The sequence below is a fragment of the Bubalus bubalis genome, chromosome 10, assembly GCF_019923935.1.
Source record: "Bubalus bubalis isolate 160015118507 breed Murrah chromosome 10, NDDB_SH_1, whole genome shotgun sequence".
NCBI classification, from domain to species: domain Eukaryota; kingdom Metazoa; phylum Chordata; class Mammalia; order Artiodactyla; family Bovidae; genus Bubalus; species Bubalus bubalis.
The window spans coordinates 80,842,822-80,863,837 of NC_059166.1; the positions used below are offsets into that span (position 1 = coordinate 80,842,822).

The following is a 21,016-nucleotide window of genomic DNA, read 5'->3' on the forward strand; positions in this document are numbered from 1 at the left end:
TTCCCTGTCCCTGGGATTCTCCAGGCAAGAACACTGGAGTGGGTTGCCATTTCCTTCTCCAATGCATGAAAGTGAAAAGTGAAAGGGAAGTCGCTCACTCGTGCCTGACTCATAGCGACCCCATGGACTGCAGCCTACCAGGCTCCTCCGTCCATGGGATTTTCCAGGCAAGAGTACTGGAGTAGGGTGCCATTGCCTTCTCCGATGGAGGCTTGGGCATTCCTAAATCTGCAGGTAGACTGGCCAGCTGGAGCCCTGGGGAAGAATCTGATTCAAGTTCAAAGGCTTGAACTATTTTTTTTGCTGAGGAGTTAGAGGGAAGGCCAGTTTTTGTTCCATTAAGGTTTTTAAATGATTGGATGAGGCTCACCAACATTATGGAGGGTACTCTGCTTTATTCAAAGTACACCAATTTAGATGTGAGTCTCATCTAAAAACTACCTTCACAGAAAAGTCCAAAATAGTGGACCAGATATCTGGATACTGTGTCCCAGCCACGTTGACGCATAAAATTAACCTCTCCTTTTCAACTTGGAAGCCATGCCTTTCTCCTTAAACTAAACTTAATCTCTGCATAAAGACAATAAAAAGGTCATACTTGAGCCTAACATGATAGAACTAGCCTGGGAAAAACTGAAAACATGCTAACACTTAACCTAAAAGAGGATATAAAACCCTAGGGATATGTTTACTTTTCTCCTTGATATCTTTTAACTTTAATACCATGATGTAAAGTTAACAATACATTTGACCCTTGAATCACATAGATTTGAATTATATGGGTCCACCTATATGTGGATTTTTCTCAATAAATGCATACTACAGTACTTACACAATCCATAGTTGATTGAATCCTTGAATGGGAACTACACATGTGGAAGGCCAACTGTAAGGTATACCTGGATTTTTGACTGTGTTAGGGTTGGCACCCTTAACCACCACATTGTTCAAAGTGCTCAGTTCAGTTCAGTCGCTCAGTCGCGTCCGACTCTTTGCGCCCCCATGAACCGCAGCATGCCAGGCCTCCCTGTCCATCACCAACTCCCGGAGTTCACCCAAACCCATATCCATTGTGTTGGTGATGCCATTGAACCATCTTATCCTCTGTCGTCCCCTTCTCCTCCTTCCCTCAATCTTTCCCAGCATCAGGGTCCTTTCAAATGAGCCAGCTCTCCGCATCAGGTGGCCAAAGTATTGGAGTTCAGCTTCAACATCAGTCCCTCCAATGAACACCCAGGACTGATCTCCTTTAGGATAGACTGGTTGGATCTCCTTGCAGTCCAAGGGACTCTCAAGAGTCTTCTCCAACACCACAGTTCAAAAGCATCAATTTTTGAGTGCTCAGCTTTCTTTATAGTGCAACTCTCACGTCCATACATGACTACTGGAAAAACCATAGCCTTGACTAGACGGACCTTTGTTGGCAAACCGTATTCAAATGCTATGATATACAGTCAGTACATCTTATGTAACATGATAAAGGGATAAAAGAGGGAAAAATTATATTTGTTTATGTATCTTTGCATATGTATTATACATGTTTATATATGCACAGATATATATGTATTTATGTACACACAAACGTATTCATAACATAGTAAGGAAGAAATACTCATAATAATTGCACTCCTCATTTCTATAGCTGGTCATATTATCATAGCTGATATTTATAACTGTCTTCTTCCCCTACCCATTTCACATTTCCCTTGCTTTCAGCAAGTACTTCAGCCAGTCTTGATTCTTCCCCTGGTAGAGGAAGCCAAATTTTTAATTCTGAAGCGTCTGGGCCATTAGTAGTCCTGTTGGAATTGGGTGTTGTAGTTTTCCATTAACTTTAATTGTGGGGACCCCCAAGGGATCTCTTGTATTCCAGACATCCTTTTCCTTATGTCTATTATGGAGTGGTAATCCAGTTTCCCCTTGGAGTCAGGATCGGTCACTCCACCAGCACGGTAACTCCCTTCTTTGCCTGTTAATTCAGAGGCATGTGGTACCCAGAGTGGCCAGTGGTGGTTTTAACTTCCAGTTCATTGGAATCATTGTCTCCCAGTAAGACATTCTTCCCTTTGGAATGAACACTTTGGGGCCAGCGGAGCATAAGATCTCAGGGACAGGAAGCAGGAATTGATAGTGGACCACTTGGGGGCTTCCCAGGTGGCTCAGTAGTAAAGAATCTGCCTGCCAAGCTGGAGATGTAGGTTTGATCTCTGGGTCAGGAAGATCTCCTGGAGGAGGGAGTGACAGCCCCCCCCCAGTCCATAGGGTTGCAAAGAGCCCGACACGACTGACATGACGACGCACACACGCATAGTTGGGAATGACAGCGATGGTGCCACTGCTGTTTCGACCCCCCTTGGTTCCGGGACCCGTGAATGCTGGCTGTGGGAGAAGCAGAACCATATATCGGGCTCTGATTCAGAGCAGGTAGAGCCTCCCAGAGAACCTTGCCCAGCCCTGCAACATGTTGCCCCCTAGCTGGTGCTGTAACTGAATCTTCAGAAGGCCATTCCAGCATTCTGTTAAGCCAGCTGCTTTAGGATGTTGGGGAACATGTCAGAACAGTGGGTTCGATTAGCAGGGCCCATGGCCTCACTTCATTTTCCCTGACATGAGTTCCTTGGTCAGAAGCCATGCTGGGTAGAGTACCATGATGTTGAATGAGGCATCTTGTAAGTCCCTGGAGGGTAGTGTTGACAGGAGCATTGTATGCAGGGAAGGCAAGTCTTCATACAGAGTGAGGGTCTATTCCAATAAGAGCCAATGCCATTCCTTCCATGGTAGAACTTGTCCAATGTAATCAGCTTGCCACCAGGGAGTTTGCTGATGACCACATGGGACGGTGGCATATCAGGGCCTCAGTGTCAGTCTCTGCTGCTGGCAGTTTGGGCCCTCAGCAGTGTCTGCAGCCAGGTCGGCCTTGAGGGTGGAAGTTCATGTTGCTGAGCTCATGGGTACCCTTTATCCCTGCCATGACCACTTCTTTTATGAGCCTGAAGGTGGTAATGGGCTTCCCAGGTGGCACAGTGGTAAAGAATCGGTCTGCCAAGCAGAAGATGAGGGTTTGGTCCCTGGGGTCAGGAAGATCTCCTGGAGGAGGAAATGGCAACCCACTCCAGTATTCTTGGCCTGGAGAATTCCACTGACAGAGGAGTCCGTTGGGCTATAGTCCATGTGGTTGCAGTCAGACATGACTGAAGAGCAACCCTGCACACACACACAGGTGGTACTGGGTCAGCTGAGGAAAGGCTGACTGGATTATTCAACCATATGTATTTGCTTCTTAAACTTTACCATCCCTTCCATGTGTTTCTAAAGTCCTTCCTTTATTCTCTTCCATTTTTACTTTATATTCTTTTCCTGGGCCATTGTATCACTTGCCTCCTCAGAGCTAGTGACTTCGTATTTTTATCGCAGAATGTCCCTCAAATACTCACTGAGCATCAACTTAGTGTCAGGTGCTCTTTTCACTACTGGGATTAGAGACAATGATCTCTGCCCTCATGAAACTTAGGTAAATTATTTTTGAAAAGTAGTAAATGGTCAAATAATGAATAAATTATTTAATATGCTAGAAAGTGGCAAATGTTCATGAAAAAAAGAAAAGATGGAGTGTGTTAAGAGGGACTGAGAATGCGAGGGGGTGGGTAGGGTCACTTTTCGTTGTTTAGTTCCATGGTCAGGATGGACTTCAGTAAGAAGGTGGGTTATGAGTGAGTAATGAAAGGCAGTGAGACAGTTAGCCATGAGGAGACTGAGGAGCAGTGTTCTTTTAGCTGGCACATTCAGGGACCAACAGGGAGACGTGTGTCTGGAGCAGGATGAGTGAGCAGGAGAATGGTAGGTCAGGAGAAGAAGTTAGGTCATGGAGGATAGATTGTTAAAGATGGATTATGGAGGCCATAGTTGTAAGGCTTTTGCTGTTTCTCTGAGTGAAAGAGGGGCTCATTCAAGGTTTTGAACAGAAGGTCAACATGATCTGAGCTATATTTCTAGAAGACTTTGCAATGTTGAGAATAGAATATAAGAGTATTTAGGAGACTTAAAGGCAAAAGATGATGGTGATTTAGATCCTGGATGGTAGCAATGAAGGTGTGTAGATTTGGATAGATCTTGAAGCAAAATCACTGCTGATGGTGACTGCAGCCATGAAATTAAAAGATGCTTACTCCTTGGAAGAAAAGTTTTGACGAAACTAGACAGCATATTAAGAAGCAGAGACATTACTTTGCCAACAAAAGTCCATCTAGTCAAGGCTAATCCAGTCCATCCTGAAGGAAATCAGTCCTGGGTATTCATTGGAAGAACTGATGTTGAAGCTGAAACTCCAAAACTTTGGCCACCTGATGCAAAGAGCTGACTCATTTGAAAAGACCCTGATTCCTGGAAAGATTGAAGGTGGGAAGAGAAGGGGACAACAGAGGATGAGATGGTTGGATGGCATCACCGACTCAATGGGCATGAGTTTGAGTAAACTCCAGGAGTTTTGATGGACAGGGAGGCCTGGCGTGCTGCAGTCCATGGGGTCACAGAGAGTCAGACACGACTGAGTGACTGAACTGAACTGAACTGAAGCAAAGCTAGTTGTAAAGAATATGTCTACCCGTGCAGGAGATATAAAAGATGCAAGTTTGATCCGTGGGTTGGGAAGATCCCATGGAGGAGGGCATGGCAACCCACTCCAGTATTCTTGCCTGGAGAATCCCAGGGACAGGATCCTGGAGGGCCACAGTCCATGGGGTCACAAAGAGTTGGACATGACTGAAGCAACTTAGCACTGAAGCAAAGCCAGCATAACCTCGTAATGTAATAGAGATGAGTGTTAGAGAGCCTCTAGAGCCCAGGAGAAAACAGCAAAGAAAGAAAAAAAGGAATGATCAGTGAAAAGGGAAAATCAAGAGAATCTGGTGACCTGGAATTCAGGTAAAGAGAGTGTATGGAGCTGTAGGGAAAACCACTTGTGTCAAGTGTCCTAAAAAGTGTTGACTTAGCGATGATGATTTCCACATGGCTAGATCAGTGTTAGCATCATCTTTTAAGTCATCATTTTCTTCCCAGTTGTTAGTGTTCGGAGTTGAAATAACATCTATTTGCCAAGGATTAGAATCCTTGTGTCTCTGACTCCAAATTCTATGCATTTTCAACTATTCCAGAGAATGAGAATCAATCCAAAAAGGCTGGTAGGACTATTAAGGACAGTTTTGCAAGATTCTTCCAGGTTGTACCAAACAGTTGGAGTTTTATTGTATAAACCACTGAAGATTACAAGTAATATGATAAGGTTGATATTTTAAAAGATAATTCTGGTTCAGAAATGCCTCTAGAAAGAAAAAGACCTCTTGATCTAAATAATTAGAAAAGTCCCTTAAACTTTCTTACCTTAGTAATTTTTAGGGTCATTGTTAACATTCTGTAGTTATTTTCTGCTTGTCATTTTTCTTGGCTCTTCAGTACTGCAAATTAAACGATGAAGTCTTTGTATTTAGTTAGTTAAGTTACTGTTTAAACTTTATCTATAGTGGTATTTTTCATTTGTCTTTCATTTTAAAATAGGGATAAAGTCATTTAAATATTAAATAAAACTGTGCAGTTTCAGCACTGATGTTAGTGTTTGAATGACACCAGCTCAGGTTATTGTTCTTTATTTTTTTTAGATGATTAGGAATATTTCTTTATTTTTTTAAACTGAAACCTGATCCAATTTTTATTTTATTATTATTTTGGCTACACTGGGTCTTTGCTGTGGGGCTAGGGCTCTTCACTGTTGCGCACAGACTTTCCCTACTTGTGGTATGCAGGCTTCTCTAGTGAAGCACGGACTCTAAAGCATGAGGACTCTCTAGTTGCAGCGTGCAAGCTTAGTTGGCCCATGGCATGTGGGATCTTAGTTCCCTGACCAGGGATCAAACCCATGTCCTCTGCATTGGAAGATGGGTTCTTAACTACTAGACCACCAGGGAAGTCCCAGGAATATTTCTAAAGTCTTTTTTGATCAGATGTTTTCTATGTGACCTAAAAATTACTGTATGTGTTCAGTAGCTGAGTCGTGTCCAATTCTTTGCTACCCGGTGGACTGCAGCACACCAGGCTTCCCTGTCCTTCACCATCTCCCGGAGTTTGCTCAAATTCATATCCATTGAGTCGGTGATGCTGTTTAACCATCTCATCCTCTGCCGCCCCCTTCTCCTTTTGTGTTCAGTTTTTCCCAGCATCAGGGTCTTTTCCATTTAGTTGGCTCTTTGCATGAGGTACTCGAAGTTTTGGAGCTTCAGCATCAGTCCTTCCAGTGAATATTCAGGGTTGATTTCCTTTAGCATTGACTGGTTTGATCTCCTTGCAGTCCAGGAGACTCTAGAGTCTTCCTCAGCACCACAATGGGAAAGCATCAGTTCTTCAGCACTCAGCCTTCTTTATGGTCCAACTCTCACATCTGTACATGACTACTGGAAAAATCATAGCTTTGCCTATGTGGACCTTTGTTGGCAAAGTGATGTCTTTGCTTTTTAATACTTTGTCCAGGTTTGCCATAGCTTTCCTTCCAAAGGGCAAACATCTTTTAATTTCATGGCCACAGTCACCGCCCACAGTGATTTTGGAGCCTAAGAAAATAAAATCTGTCACTGCTTCCACTTTTTCCCCTTCTGTTTGCCATGAAGTGATGGGACCAGATGCCATGATCTTTGTTTTTTGAATGTTGAGTTTTAAGCCAGCTTTTTCACTCTCTTCTTTCACCCTCATCAAGAGGCTCTTCAGTGTCTCATTTTCTGCAATTAGAGTGGCATTATCTGCATATCTGAGGTTGTTGTTTCTCCTGGAAATTTTGATTATAGCTTGTAATTAATCTAGCCCAGCATTTCACATGATGTACTCTGCATATAAGTTAAATAAGTAGGGTGACAATTTACAGCTTTGTTGTACTCCTTTCCAGTTTTGAACCAGTGTATATGTTGTTGCAAACATTTAGTTTTATAAACAGCTATTTTATGACTGTGTTGGAATGTAGATCTAATTATGTCCCATTTCTACAGGTATCTTCTCTTAATGGATCTTCAAGATAGAAACGAAAAGCTCTTCTATAAAGTGCTGATGTCTGACATTGAGAAATTCATGCCTATCATTTATACTCCCACTGTGGGTCTAGCTTGCCAACAATATAGTTTAGCATTTCGGAAGCCAAGGTATGTAAAGTTTTATTTTAAATACAGTTTGTCTTCATTTATTTTTTGTCAAGTTTTTGCTATAATTAAAAAAATTATGTAATGAGATAGAAGTTCAGAAAAATCTAAAGCTTCATTTGGGCCCCTGGTGGCTCAGATGGTAAAGAATCTGCCTGCAATGCGGGAGACCTGGGTTAGATCCCTGAGTTGAGAAGATCCCATGGAGGAGAGCATGGCAACCAATTACAGCATTCTTGCGTGGAGAATCCCCATAGATAGAGGAACGTGGTGGGCTAAAGAACATTAAATATAAATGTATATATGACATTTTAAAATATTGTGTTTCATTCCTAGATTTAAGATCATGGGGAAGTTATTTTTTATAAACCAATTTGTATTTCCTTTTACAGATACTAAATGAACATTTTTTGGGTAAAAAAGGTAGTTGATCATAACTAAGTTTGTCTTTGAGATAGTAATTGCCTCTATTATGCGTACATTTTGTAACTTAAAGATTTTAGATTTTCCTGAAAATAAGGAGTATTGTTATTTAGTCGCTAAATTGTGTGCGACTTCTGTGATGCAGTGGACTGTAGCTCATCAGGCTCCTCTATCCATGGGATTTGTGGGTTGCCATTTCCTTCTCCAGCAGATCTTCCTGACCAAGGGATTGAACCCAAGTCTCCTGAATTGGCAGGCAGGTTCTTTACCACTGACCCACCATAGAAGCCCAAGGATTATATTATTTCCTAAATTCAGAGTTGGCATTAAACAGGCCCTTTTGTTGATTTCCTTTAAGTGAAATTGTAACCATCTTTAAAGATAAGTAAAATATAAAATGTAGTTTTTTAAAACCATGGCTTTACTTTGTCATATTACTTTAAATACTTTTGCAGCAAGGAACAATTGAAGTAAATATTAATGCTTTTAACAGCAGCAACAACAAAAGCTCAAGTTGAATATTTATGTGCTGCTTATAGTTCTGAATTTAAAATAAAAAGAAATGTTTATAAGTTTCTATCACAAATATAAAAGCCTACTGTAAGTTCTGTCATTGAAAGGAATGTTTCAGAGGTAAGATCTGAAAGTTAGTAGATTTCACAAAGGTGTATTGATGTAGTGGTAATATTTTGCACATTTGTGCCAATTGCCTTTTTTATAAAGAAAATAATTAGCCACATTATCCCTTATATAAAGAGAATAATGAATTGTAGATGGTCTGTTAAATTTCCTTAATAGCACATATCTGTATTGCATTTATATAATGGCTATGTTAACAGAGAATTTTTTTTCATAGAAAAACAAGAGTTAGAATTTAGCTGGTAACTGTATTATGATGAATAATTCTTTTTTGAGTATATGAATATTTTCTTTTTAAATTAAGCAATTCTGCTGCTGCTAAGTCGCTTCAGTCGTGTCTGACTCTGTGCGACCCCATAGATGGCAGCCCATCAGGCTCCACCATCCCTGGGATTCTCCAGGCAAGAATACTGGAGCGGGTTGCCATTTCCTTCTCCAATGCATGAAAGTGAAAAGTGAAAGTGAAGTCGCTCAGTCGTGTCCGACTCTTAGCGACCCCATGGACTGCAGCCCACCAGGCTCCTCCGTCCATGGGATTTTCCAGGCTAGAGTACTGGAGTGGGGTGCCATTGCCTTCTCCAAATTAAGCAATACATGTTCATTATTGAAAAATGAGAAAATACAAATATACAAAAGAAGTATTTTAAGAATACCTAGTTTCATGATAACAAAAAAACTCGATGCAATACTGTTTTCCTTATAGAAAGGATCATACTATATAAACTGTTGTTTACCTATCAGGTTATAGGTAGGTAAGTAGATAGATAAATAAATAGGAGGGGAGAGGGAGAGGCAGAGATGGGGTGAGACGTAGCACAGCAGTTGTATCAAAATGCTCACACATATTAATTTTAGGTGACGTATTCATGGTATTCTATCAAATTTTATGCAGTATTTCAAATTATTTTTTAATTTTTTTTATTTAACAATAATTGCTTTACAGAATTTTGTTTTTTTCTGTCAAGCCTCAACCTGAATCAGCCATAGGTATACATATATCCCCTCCCTTTTGAACCTCCCCCCGTCTCCCTCCCCACCCCACCCCTATAGGTTGATACAGAGCCTCTGTTTGAGTTTCTTAGCCATATTTCTTAGCCAAATTCCCATTGGCTGTCTATCTTGCATATGGTAATGTAAGTTTCCATGTTACTCTTTCCATGTGTCTCACCCTCTCCTGCCCTCTCCCCATGTCCATAAGTCTATTCTCTATGTCTGCTTCTCCATTGCTGCCCTATAAGTAAATTCTTCAAGACCATTTTTCTAGATTCTGTATATATGGATTAGAATACAATGTTTATCTTTCTCTTTCTGACTTACTTCACTCTGTATAATAGGTTCTAGGTTCATCCACCTCATCAGAACTGACTCAAATGCATTTCTTTTTATGGCTGAGTAATATTCCTTCATGTATATGTACCACAATTTCTTCATCCATTCATCTGTTGATGGGTATCTAGGTTGCTTCCATGTTCTAGCTATTGTAAATCGTGCTGCAATGAATAATGGGATACATGTGTCTTTTTCAATTTTAGTTTCCTCAGGGTAGATGCCTAAGGAGTGGGATTGCTGGGTCATATGGTAGTTTTATTCCTAGTTTTTTAAGGAATCTTCCTACTGTCTTCCATAGTGGCTGTATCAATTTACATTCCCACCAACAGTGTTAGAGTGTTCCCTTTTCTCCACACCCTCTCCAGCATTTATTGTTAGTAGACTTTTTGATGATCACCGTTCTGATTGGTGTGAGGTGATATCTCATTGTAGTTTTGATTTGCATTTCTCTAATAATGAGAAATGTTGAGCATCTTTTCATGTGTTTGTTAGCCATCTGTATGTCTTCTTTGGAGAAACGTCTGTTTAGGTATTTTTCCCACTTTAGTATTGGGTTGTTTGTTTCCCTGATATTGAGTTGTGTGAGCTGCCTATATATTTTGGAAATTAGTCCTTTGTCAGTTGTTTCATTTGCTATTATTTTCTCCCATTCTGAGGGTTGTCTTTCCACCTTGCTTATAGTTTCCTTTGCTGTGCAAAAGCTTTTAAGTTTAATCAGGTCCCACTTGTTTACTTTTGGTTATATTTCCATTACTCTAGTAGGTGGGTCATCAGAGAAGGCAATGGCAACTCACTCCAGTACTCTTGCATGGAAAATCCCATGGATGGAGGAGCCTGGTGGGCTGCAGTGCATGGGGTTGCTAAGAGTCAGACATGACTGACTGACTTCACTTTCACTTTTCACTTTTATGTATTGGAGAAGGAAGTAGCAACCTACTCCAGTGTTTTTGCCTTGAGAATCCCAGGGATGGGGGAGCCTGGTTTGCTGCTATCTATGGGATCGCACAGAGTTGGACATGACTGAAGTGACTTAGCAGCAGCAGCAGCAGCAGCAGGAGGTGGGTCGTAGAGGATCTTGCTTTGATTTATGTCATCAAGTGTTCTATGTTTTCCTCTAAGAGTTTTATAGTTTCTGGTCTTACATTTAGGTCTTTGATCCATTTTGAGTTTATCTTTGTGTATGGTGTTAGGAAATGCCCTAATTTCATTCTTTTACATGTAGCTGTCCAGTTTCCGCAGCACCTTTATTGAAGAGGCTGTTTTTGCCCCATTGTATCTTCTTGCTTCCTTTGTCAAATATAAGGTACCCATAGGTGCATGGGTTTATTTCTAGGCTTTCTATGTTGTTCCATTGGTCTATGTTTCTGTTTTTATGCCAATACCATACTGTCTTGATGACTGTAGCTTTGTAGTATATTCTGAAGTCAGGCAGGTTGATTCCTCCAACGCAATTCTTCTTTCTCAAGATTGCTTTGGCTATTTGGGGTCATTTGTGCTTCCAGAGTTGACTCATTGGAAAAGACTCTGATGCTGGCAGGGATTGGGGGCAGGAGGAGAAGGGGACGACAGAGGATGAGAGGGTTGGATGGCGTCACTGACTCGATGGACGTGAGTCTCAGTGCACTCCGGGAGTTGGTGATGGACAGGGAAGCCTGGTGTGCTGCGATTCATGGGGTCGCAAAGAGTTGGACACGACTGAGCGACTGAACTGAACTGAACTGTGCTTCCATACGAATTGTGAAATTCTTTGTTCTAGTTCTGTGAAAAATGTCATTGGTAATTTGATAGGTATCGGGTTAAATCTGTAGATTGCTGATTCTTCCTACCCAGGAACATGGAATATCTCTCCATCTGTTTATGTCATCTTTGATTTCTTTCATTCAGTTCAGTTCAGTCGCTCAGTCATGTCTGACTCTTTGCAACCCCATGAACTGCAGCGTGCCAGGCCTCCCTGTCCATCACCAACTCCCGGAGTCCACCCAAACCCATGTCCATCGAGTCGATGATGCCATCTAACTATCTCATCCTCTGTCATCTCCTTCTCCTCCTGCCCTCAATCTTTCCCAGCATCAGGGTCTTTTCCAACGAGTCAGCTCTTTGCATCAGGTGGCCAAAATATTGGAGTTTCAGCCTCAACATCAGTCCTTCCAGTGAACACCCAGGACTGATCTCCTTTAATATGGACTGGTTGGATTTCCTTGCAGTCCAAGGGACTCTCAAGAGTCTTTTCCAACACCACAGTTCAAAAGCATTAATTCTTCGGCACTCAGCTTTCTTTATAGTCCAACTCTCACCTCCATACATGACCACTGGAAAAACCATAGCCTTGACTAGATGGACCCTTGTTGGCAAAGTAATGTCCCTGCTTTAATATGCTGTCTAGGTTGATTGTAGCTTTCCTTCCAAGGAGCAAGCGTCTTTTTATTTCATTGCTGCAGTCACCATCTGCAGTGATTTTGGAGCCCAGAAAAATAAAGTCAACCACTGTTTCCCCATCTATTTCCTATGAAGTGATGGGACCAGATGCCATGATTTTAGTTTTCTGAATGTTGAGCTTTAAGCCAACTTTTTCACTTTCCTCTTTCACTTTCATCAAGAGGCTCTTTAGTTCTTTTTCACTTTCTGCCATAAGGGTGGTGTCATCTGCATATCTGAGGTTATTGATATTTCTCCCGGAAATCTTGATTCCAGCTTGTGCTTCATCAAGCCCAGTGTTTCTCATGATGTACTCTGCATCTAAGTTAAATAAGCAAGGATATACAGCCTTGATGTACTCCTTTTCCTATTTGGAACCAGTCCGTTGTTCTTTTATTAGTGTCTTATAATTTTCTGTGTACAGTTCTTTTGTCTCTTTAGGTAAGTTTATTCCTAGATATTTAATTCTTCTTGTTGCAGTGGTGAATGGGATTGATTCCTTAATTTCTTCTTTTGAGTTTTCATTGTTAGTATAGAGAAATGCAAGTGATTTCTGTGTATTGATGTATCCTGCAACTTTGCTAAATTCACTGATTAGCTCTAGTAATTTTCTGATACTGTCTAGGGTTTTCTATGTAGAGTATCATGTCATCTGCAAACAGTGAGAGCTTTGCTGCTGCTTTTCCGATCTGGATTCCTTTTATTTCTTTTTCTTCTCTGATTGCTGTTGCTAGAACTTCCCAGAACTATGTTGAGACACCCTTTTCTTGTTCCTGATCTTAGGGGGAATGCTTTGTGTTTTTCACCATTGAGAATAATGTTTGCTGTATGCTTAAAATGTATGACTTCCCTGGTGGCTCAAACGGTAAAGTGTCCGCTTGCACTGCAGGAGACCCAGGTTCGATCCCTGGTTTGGAAAGATCCCCTGGAGAAGGAAATGGCGACCCACTGCAGTACTCTTGCCTTCAAAATCCCATGGACAGAGGAGCCTGGTAGGCTACAGTCCATGGGGTCCCAAAGAGTCAGACATGACTGAGCAACTTCATTTTCTTTTCTATCATATATGGCCTTTACTATGTTGAGGTAGGTTCCTTCTACGCCCATTTTTTCAAGAGTTTTAATCATACGTGGGTGCTGAATTTTGTCAAAGGCTTTTTCTGCGTCTGTTGAGATCATATGGTTTTTAACTTTTAATTTGTTAATATGGTGTATCACATTGATTGATTTGCATATAGTGAAGCATCCTTGCATCCCTGGAATAAGCCCAACTTGACATTAGTGTATGAGCTTTTTGATGTGTTGCTGAATTCTGTTTGTTAAAATTTTGTTGAGGATTTTTGCATCTGTGTTCATCAGTGATACTGGCCTGTAGTTTTCTTTTTGTGTGTTGTCTTTGGTTTTGGTATCAGGGTGGCGGTAGCCTCGTAGAATGAATTTAGAAGTGTTCATTCCTCTGCCATTTTTTGAAAGAGTTTTAGAAGGCTAGGCATTAGCTCTTCTCTGAATGTTAGATAGAATTCTCCTGTGAAGGCATCTGGTCCTGGGCTTTTGTTTTTTTGGCAGATTTTGGTCAGAGCTTAAGTTTCAGTGCTTATAATTGGGTTGTTCATAATTTCTGTTTCTTCCTGCTTCTGTCTTGGAAGATTGAACTTTTCTAAGAGTCTGTCTGTTTCTTCTTCCAGGTTCTCCATATAGTTGTTCATGATAGTCTCTTATAATCCTTTGTATTTCTGCAATGTCCGTTGTAACCTCTCCTTTTTCATTTCTAATTTTGTTGATTTGATTCTTCTTTTTTTCTTAATAAGTCTTGCTAAAGGTTTGTCGATTTTGTTTATCTTCTCAAAGAACCAACTTTTAGTTTTATTAATCTTTACTATTGTTTCTTTCATTTCTTTTTCATTTATTTCTGGTCAGATCTTTATGATTGCTTTCCTTCTGCTAATTTTGGGGGTTTTTGGTTCTTCTTTTTCCATTTGGTTTAGGTGTAAAGTTAGGTTGTCTATTCAATGTTTTTCTTGTTTCTTGAGGTGGGATTGTATTGCTATAAACTTCCCTCTTAGGACTGCTTGCTGCATCCCATGGGTTTTGAGTTGTCATGTTTTCATTGTCATTTGTTTCTAGAAATTTTTTGATTGCCCTTTTGATTTCTTCAGTAACCTGTTGGTTATTGAGAAACATATTGTTTAATCTCCATGTATTCGTGTTTCCTACAGTTTTTTCTTGTAATTGATGTCTAGTCTCATAGCATTGTGGTTGGAGAAGATGCTTGATACAGTTTCAACTTTCTTACATTTACTGAGATTTGATTTTTGACCCAAGATGTGGTCTATTCTGGAGAATGTTCCATTTAAACTTGAGAAGAAGGTGTATTCTTCTGCATTTGGGTGGAATGTCCTGAAGATAACAATGAGATCCATCTCATCTAATGTATCATTTAAGACTTGTGTTTCCTTATTAGTTTTCTGTTTTGATGATCTGTCCATTGGTGTGAGTGGGGTGTTAAATGTCTCCTACTATTATTGTGTTACTGTCAGTTTCTCCTTTTGTCTGTTAATGTTTGTCTTATGTATTGAGGTGCTTCTATGTTGGGTGCATTGATATTTACAATTGTTATGTCTTCCTCTTGGATTGATCCCTTGATCATTATGTAGTGTCCTTCCTTATTATCTCTTGTAATCTTCTTTATTTTAAGGTCTATTTTGTCTAATATGAGTATTGTTACTCCAGCTTTCTTTTGCTTCCTATTTGCATGGAATATATTTTTCCATCCTCTAATTTGCAGTCTGTATGTGTCTTGAGGTCTGAAGTCAGTTTCTTGTAGACGTCATAGATGTGGGTCTTGTTTTTGTATCCATTCAGCCAGTCTGTGTCTTTTTGTTGGAGCATTTAATCCATTTACATTTAAAATAATATGTGTTCTGATTGCCATTTTCTTAATTGTTTGGGGTTGATTTGATAGATCTTTTTTCTTCTATTGTATTTCTTGAGTATATAAGTCCCTTTAACATTTGTTGTAAAGCTGATTTGGTGGTACTGAATTCTCTTAACTTTTGCTTGTCTGAAAAACTTTATTTCTCCATAAATTTTCAATGAGATCCTTCCTGGGTACAGTCACTTTGGTTGTAAATTGTTCCCTTTCAGTACTTTAAATATATCCTGCCATTCCTTTCTGGCCTGCAGAGTTTCTGCTGGGAGATCAGGGTTTACATGTATGGGGTTTCCCTTGTATGTTACTTGTTGCTTTTCACTTGCTGCATTTAATATTCTTTCTTTGTGTTTAGTCTTTATTAGTTTGATTAGTATGTATCTTGGCATGTTTATCCTGTATGGAACTCTTTGCACCTCTTGGACTTTATTGACTGTTTCCTTTTACATGTTGGGTAAGTTTTCAACTATACTCTGTTCAAAAATTTTCTCATACCCTTTCTTTCTCTCTTTTTCTTCTGGGACCCCTAATATTTGAATGTTGGTGTGTTTGATATTGTCCCAGAAGTCTCTTAGACTATCCTCCGTTCTTTTCATTCTTTTTACTTTATTCTGCTCTTCAGAAGTTATTTCCACCATTTTATCTTCCAGCTCACTGTTTCGTTCTTCTGCTTCAGTTATTCTGCTGTTGATTCCTTCTAGAGTATTTTTAATTTCAGTAATTGTGTTGTTTGTCTCTGTATGTTTATTCTTTAATTCTTCTAGGTCTTTGTTAATTGATTCTTAACATTATCTATGTTCAAGGTTTTTGATCATCTTTATTATCATTATACTGAATTATTTTTCAGATAGTTTGCCTATCTCCTCTTCATTTATTTGGACTAATGTATTTCTAGTTTGTTCCTTCATTTGTGTAGTATTTCTCTGCCTTTTCATTATTTTTTTTTTAACTTACTGTGTCTGAGATCTCCTTTTCCCAGGCTTCAAGGTTGAATTCTTTCTTCCTTTTGGGTTCTCCCCTCCTAAGGTTTGTCCAGTGGTTTGTGTAAGCTTCATATAGGGTGAGATTTATGCTGAGTTTTTATTTGTTTGCTTGTTTTTCCTCTAATGGACAATACTGAGTGAGGTGGTAATTGTGTCTGCTAGTGATTGGGTTTGTATTTTTGTTTTGTTTGTCGTTTAGATGAGGTGTCCTGCACAGGGTGCTACTGGTGGTTGGGTGATGCTGGGTCTTGTATTCAAGTGGTTTCCCTTGTGTTAGTTCTCACTATTCGATACTCCCTAGCATTAGTTCTCTGGTAGTGTAGGGTCTTAGAGTCAGTGCTCCCTCTCCAAAGGCTCAGGGCTTGATCTCGAGTTTTGTGTGGTTCTGTATGTTGTTTTCCACTGGTCAGGTACTCTTGTCTGCTCTCAGCTGGTGTTCTGTATGCACTTCTGTGTCTGAAGGTGTATTCCTGATGTATCTGTGGAGAGAGAGGTACTCCATGTCCATCTACTCCTCCGCGTTCTTGTTCTCCCTTTTTTTTTCCCTTTGTGCTTTCTAGTTTCACTGGCTCATAAGGTGGCCGGGCCCAGAGGCCTCCCAGCTGGTGCTTCAGACCCAAGTCTGTATTGTAAAATCAGTATTTGAAATTTAAAGGAACACTTCACTAACAGAGAGAAAGTAAACTTTCCACAATTATTTGTAAATGATCACTTTATGGCAGTTTTCTGTCATGTGGATCTTTAATGTGTATATTTTGTTCAATTTTTGATGATTTTTGAAGATATTTTTATTGAGATAATATTTGAAATGTTTCAGGCAAATAATGGAACAGTTGATTTGACATTTAGATACATTACAAAATGATCACCACAGTAAGTTGTCTAGTAACTGTCTGTCCCTACACAAAGTTATTACAGTGTCATTGACCATATTCCTCATGCTGTATATTATATCCCTGTGACTTAACTGAAAGTTTGTAGCTCTTAATCTTCTTCACTGTTTTTGTCCAATTCCCCACCCTGCCCACCTGTGATAACCACCTGTTTGTTCCTTGTATGTATGAGTCTGTTTTCTTCCTGTTTATTTTGTTTTTTAGATTCAACGTATTAGTGACATCATATGGTATTTGTGGTATTTGTGTTTCTCTTGACTTATTTCACTTAACGTGATACCCTGGATCCTCCCAGTTGTTCCAAATAGCAAGATTTAATCCTTTTTATGAGTAATATTCCATTGTGTGTGTGTGTGTGTGTGTGTATGACCATAGTGTGGTGTCAGTCACTCAGTCATGTCTGACTCTTGGCGACCCCATGGACTGTAGCCCACCAGGATCCTCTGTCCATGGGATTTCCCAGGCAAGAATACTGGAGTGGGTTGCCATTCCCTTCTGCAGGGGATCTTCCCAACACAGGGATCGAAATCTGGGTCTTCCACAATGCAGGCAGATTCTTTCCCATCTGAGCCACAGGGGAAGTCCATATGTGACCATATATATAATAAATATATATATATGTATATATCACATCTTTTTTATCTATTCATCTATCATTAGACACTTAGTTTATTTCTATATCTTGGCTGCTGTAAATACTTCTGCAATGTACATTTTCTTCAAGTATATACCCAAAAGTGAAATAGCTGGATCATGTAGTAGTTCAACTTTTAATTTTTTTAAGGAACCTCCATAATATTTTCTGTAGTGGCTGCAGCAATGTGCCGTCTTACCAATGTTCCCTTTTCTCCACATTCTCACCAGCACTTGTTAATTTGTTGTCTTTTTGCTGATAGCCATTCTGACAGGTGTTAGGTGGTATCTCATTGGTGGTTTTGATTTGCGTTTCCCTGATGATTAGTGATGTTAATAATCTTAATTTATTTTAGATGTTAATCCCTTATTGGACATATATTTGCTATATCTTGGGTGAGTTTTCCTTTGTTTACCTCCTAGGTCACTGGTTTGTTCTTCTGTACCATCTAATCAACTGCTAAATCTAATTTGTGCCATCTAATTCAGTCCTTCTAGTGTGTTTTTCTTTCAGTTATTCTTCAACTCTGATTGGTTCATTGTTAACATTTTTTAACTCTTTGTTGAAATTTTCACTGTTTTCATCCATTTTTCCTCCCAATTTTGGTGATCATCTTTATGATCATTACCTTGAATTCTTTTTAAAGTGTATTACTTATCTCTGTTTCATTTAGTTCATTTTATGAGATTTTGTCTTTGTTTTTTCAGTTGGGACATAGTCCTCTGTCTTCTCATTTTATCTAATTCTCTTTTTGTATCTGTGTAGTACTTAAGTCTGTTATGTCTCCTAGTCTTGGAAAAGCGGTCTTAAGTAGGAGACATTCCATGAGTCCTAGCAATGCACTCCTCTCTGGTCATTAGATCTGTGTGCACTGGGAGTGCTTCCTATGTGGGCTGCATGTGCCATTAGTTGGTGTGGAGCTGACTTCCTCCTGCCCAGCCCTGTGTGGTTACTTTGGGTACAGCCCAGGGTGGAACAGGCCTCAGAGTTAATGGGCTGGAGGGAGGATTCAAACATGGTGTTTGCCAACATCTGTATCAGCATGGTGCAATGAGAGACCCACCCCAGGGGGGTCCCAGCTGCCTCCTGTCTCTCTGGAATGCTTTCCAAGATCAACAGGTGGGTCTCTCAAATTACTACCATTGTGCTAGGACTCAGCTTGTGAGATTTTCTTCTCACCCTTTAAGGGGGAGTCTCTGGCTCCTGTATCTCTCCTGCTCTCCCAAATGTAAGCTCCACTGGTTTTCAAAGCCACATGTTCTAGGGACTCATCTTCTAGTACAGGATCCCCAGGCTGGGAAGCCCACAATGGGCTCAGACCCTTTGTTCTTCGGGGAGGACCACTGTGGTGGTGATATTCTTTCTGTTTTTGGGTCACTAGCAGGGTCATGTGGGTCTTGAGTAAGCTGTGTCTTTACTTCTTCTACGTATCCATTTCATTGTGGCTCCTCTCTCTATGTATTTTAGTTCCGTTCAGTCGCTCAGTCGTGTCCGACTCTTTGTGACCCCACGGACTGCAGAACACCAGGCTTCCCTGTCCATCACCAATTCCCAGAGCTTACTCAGACTTATATCCATCGAGTCAGTGATGCCATCCAACCATCTCGTCCTCTGTCATCCCCTTCTCCTCCTGCCTTCAGTCTTTCCTAGGTTCAGGGTCTTTTCCAATGAGTCAGTTCTTCACATCAGGTGGCCAAAGTATTGGAGTTTCAGCTTCAGCATCAGTCCTTCCAATGAAACCCAGGACTGATCTTTAGGATGGACTGGTTGGATCTCCTTGCAGTCCAAGGGACTCTCAAGAGTCTTCTCCAACACCACAGTTCAAAAGCATCAGTTCTTTGGTGCTCAGCTTTATGGTCCAACTCTCACATCCATATGTGACTACTGGATAAAACCATAGCTTTGGCTAGACGGACTTTTTTTTGGCAAAGTAATGTCTCTGCTTTTTAATATGCTGTCTAGGTTGACCATAGCTTTTCTTCCAGGGAGCAAGCATCTTTTAATTTCATGACTGCAGTCACCATTTGCAGTGATTTTGGAGCCTCCCCAAAATAAAGTTTCCTACTGTTTCCATTGTTTCCCCATCTGTTTGCCATGAAGTGATGGGATCAGATGCCATGATCTTAGTTTTTTTTTTTTTTAATTTTATTTTATTTTTAAACTTTACAATATTGTATTGGTTTTGCCAAACATCAAAATGAATCCGCCACAGGTATACATGTGTTCCCCATCCTGAACCCTCCTCCCTCCTTCCTCCCCATACCATCCCTCTGGGTTGTTCCAGTGCACCAGCCCCAAGCATCTAGTGTCATGCATCGAACCTGGACTGGCGACTTGTTCCATATATGATATTATACGTATTTCAATGCCATTCTCCCAAATCATCCCACCCTCTCCCTTTCCCACAGAGTCCAAAAGACTGTTCTATACATCAGTGTCTCTTATGCTGTCTCGTATACAGGGTTATTGTTATCATCTTCCTAAATTCCATATGTATGTGTTAGTATACTGTATTGGTGTTTTTCTTTCTGGCTTACTTCACTCTGGATAATAGGCTCCAGTTTCATCCACCTCATTGGAACTGATTCAAATGTATTGTTTTTAATGGCTGAGTAATACTTCATTGTGTATATGTACCACAGCTTTCTTATCCATTCATCTGCTGATGGATATCTAAGTTGCTTGCATGTCCTGGCTATTATACACAGTGCTGCGATGAACATTGGGGTACACGTGTCTCTTTCAATTCTGGTTTCCTCTGTGTGTATGCCCAGCAGTGGGATTGCTGGATCATAAGGCGGTTCTATTTCCAGTTTTTAAAGGAATCTCCACACTGTTCTCCATAGTGGCTGTACTAGTTTGCATTCCCACCAACAGTGTAAGAGGGTTCCCTTTTCTCCACACCCTCTCCAGCATTTATTGCTTGTAGACTTTTGGATCGCAGCCATTCTGACTGGCGTGAAATGGTACCTCATAGTGGTTTTGATTTGCATTTCTCTGATAATGAGTGATGTTGAGCATCTTTTCATGTGTTTGTTAGCCATCTGCATGTCTTCTTTGGAGAAATGTCTATTTAGTTCTTTGGCCCATTTTTTGATTGGGTCATTTATTTTTCTGGAATTGAGCTGTAGGAGTTGCTTGTATATTTTTGAGATTAGTTGTTTGCCAGTTGCTTCATTTGCTATTATTTTCTCCCATTCTGAAGGCTGTCTTTTCACCTTGCTTATAGTTTCCTTTGATGTGCAGAAGCTTTTAAGTTTAATTAGGTCCCATTTGTTTATTTTTGCTTTTATTTCCAATATTCTGGGAGGTGGGTCATAGAGGATCCTGCTGTGATGTACATCGGAGAGTATTTTGCCTATGTTCTCCTCTAGGAGTTTTATAGTTTCTGGTCTTACGTTGAGATCTTTAATCCATTTTGAATTTATTTTTGTGTATGGTGTTAGAAAGTATTCTAGTTTCATTCTTTTACAAGTGGTTGACCAGTTTTCCCAGCACCACTTGTTAAAGAGATTGTCTTTAATCCATTGTATATTTTTGCCTCCTTTGTCAAAGATAAGGTGTCCATAGGTGCGTGGATTTATCTCTGGGCTTTCTATTTT

The 21,016-nt window shown here is 40.2% G+C and overlaps 1 protein-coding gene across 1 annotated transcript in view; it reads left to right on the forward strand.

The window, feature by feature from the left end:
* ME1 (malic enzyme 1) overlaps window positions 1–21,016 on the forward strand; it is a 221,658-nt gene that overhangs the window by 31,701 nt on the left and 168,941 nt on the right. The window contains exon 3 of the mRNA XM_025294822.3: window positions 7,026–7,175. Within this exon, the coding sequence (XP_025150607.2) occupies window positions 7,026–7,175 (150 nt within the window). The remainder of the gene's footprint in view (window positions 1–7,025; window positions 7,176–21,016) is intronic.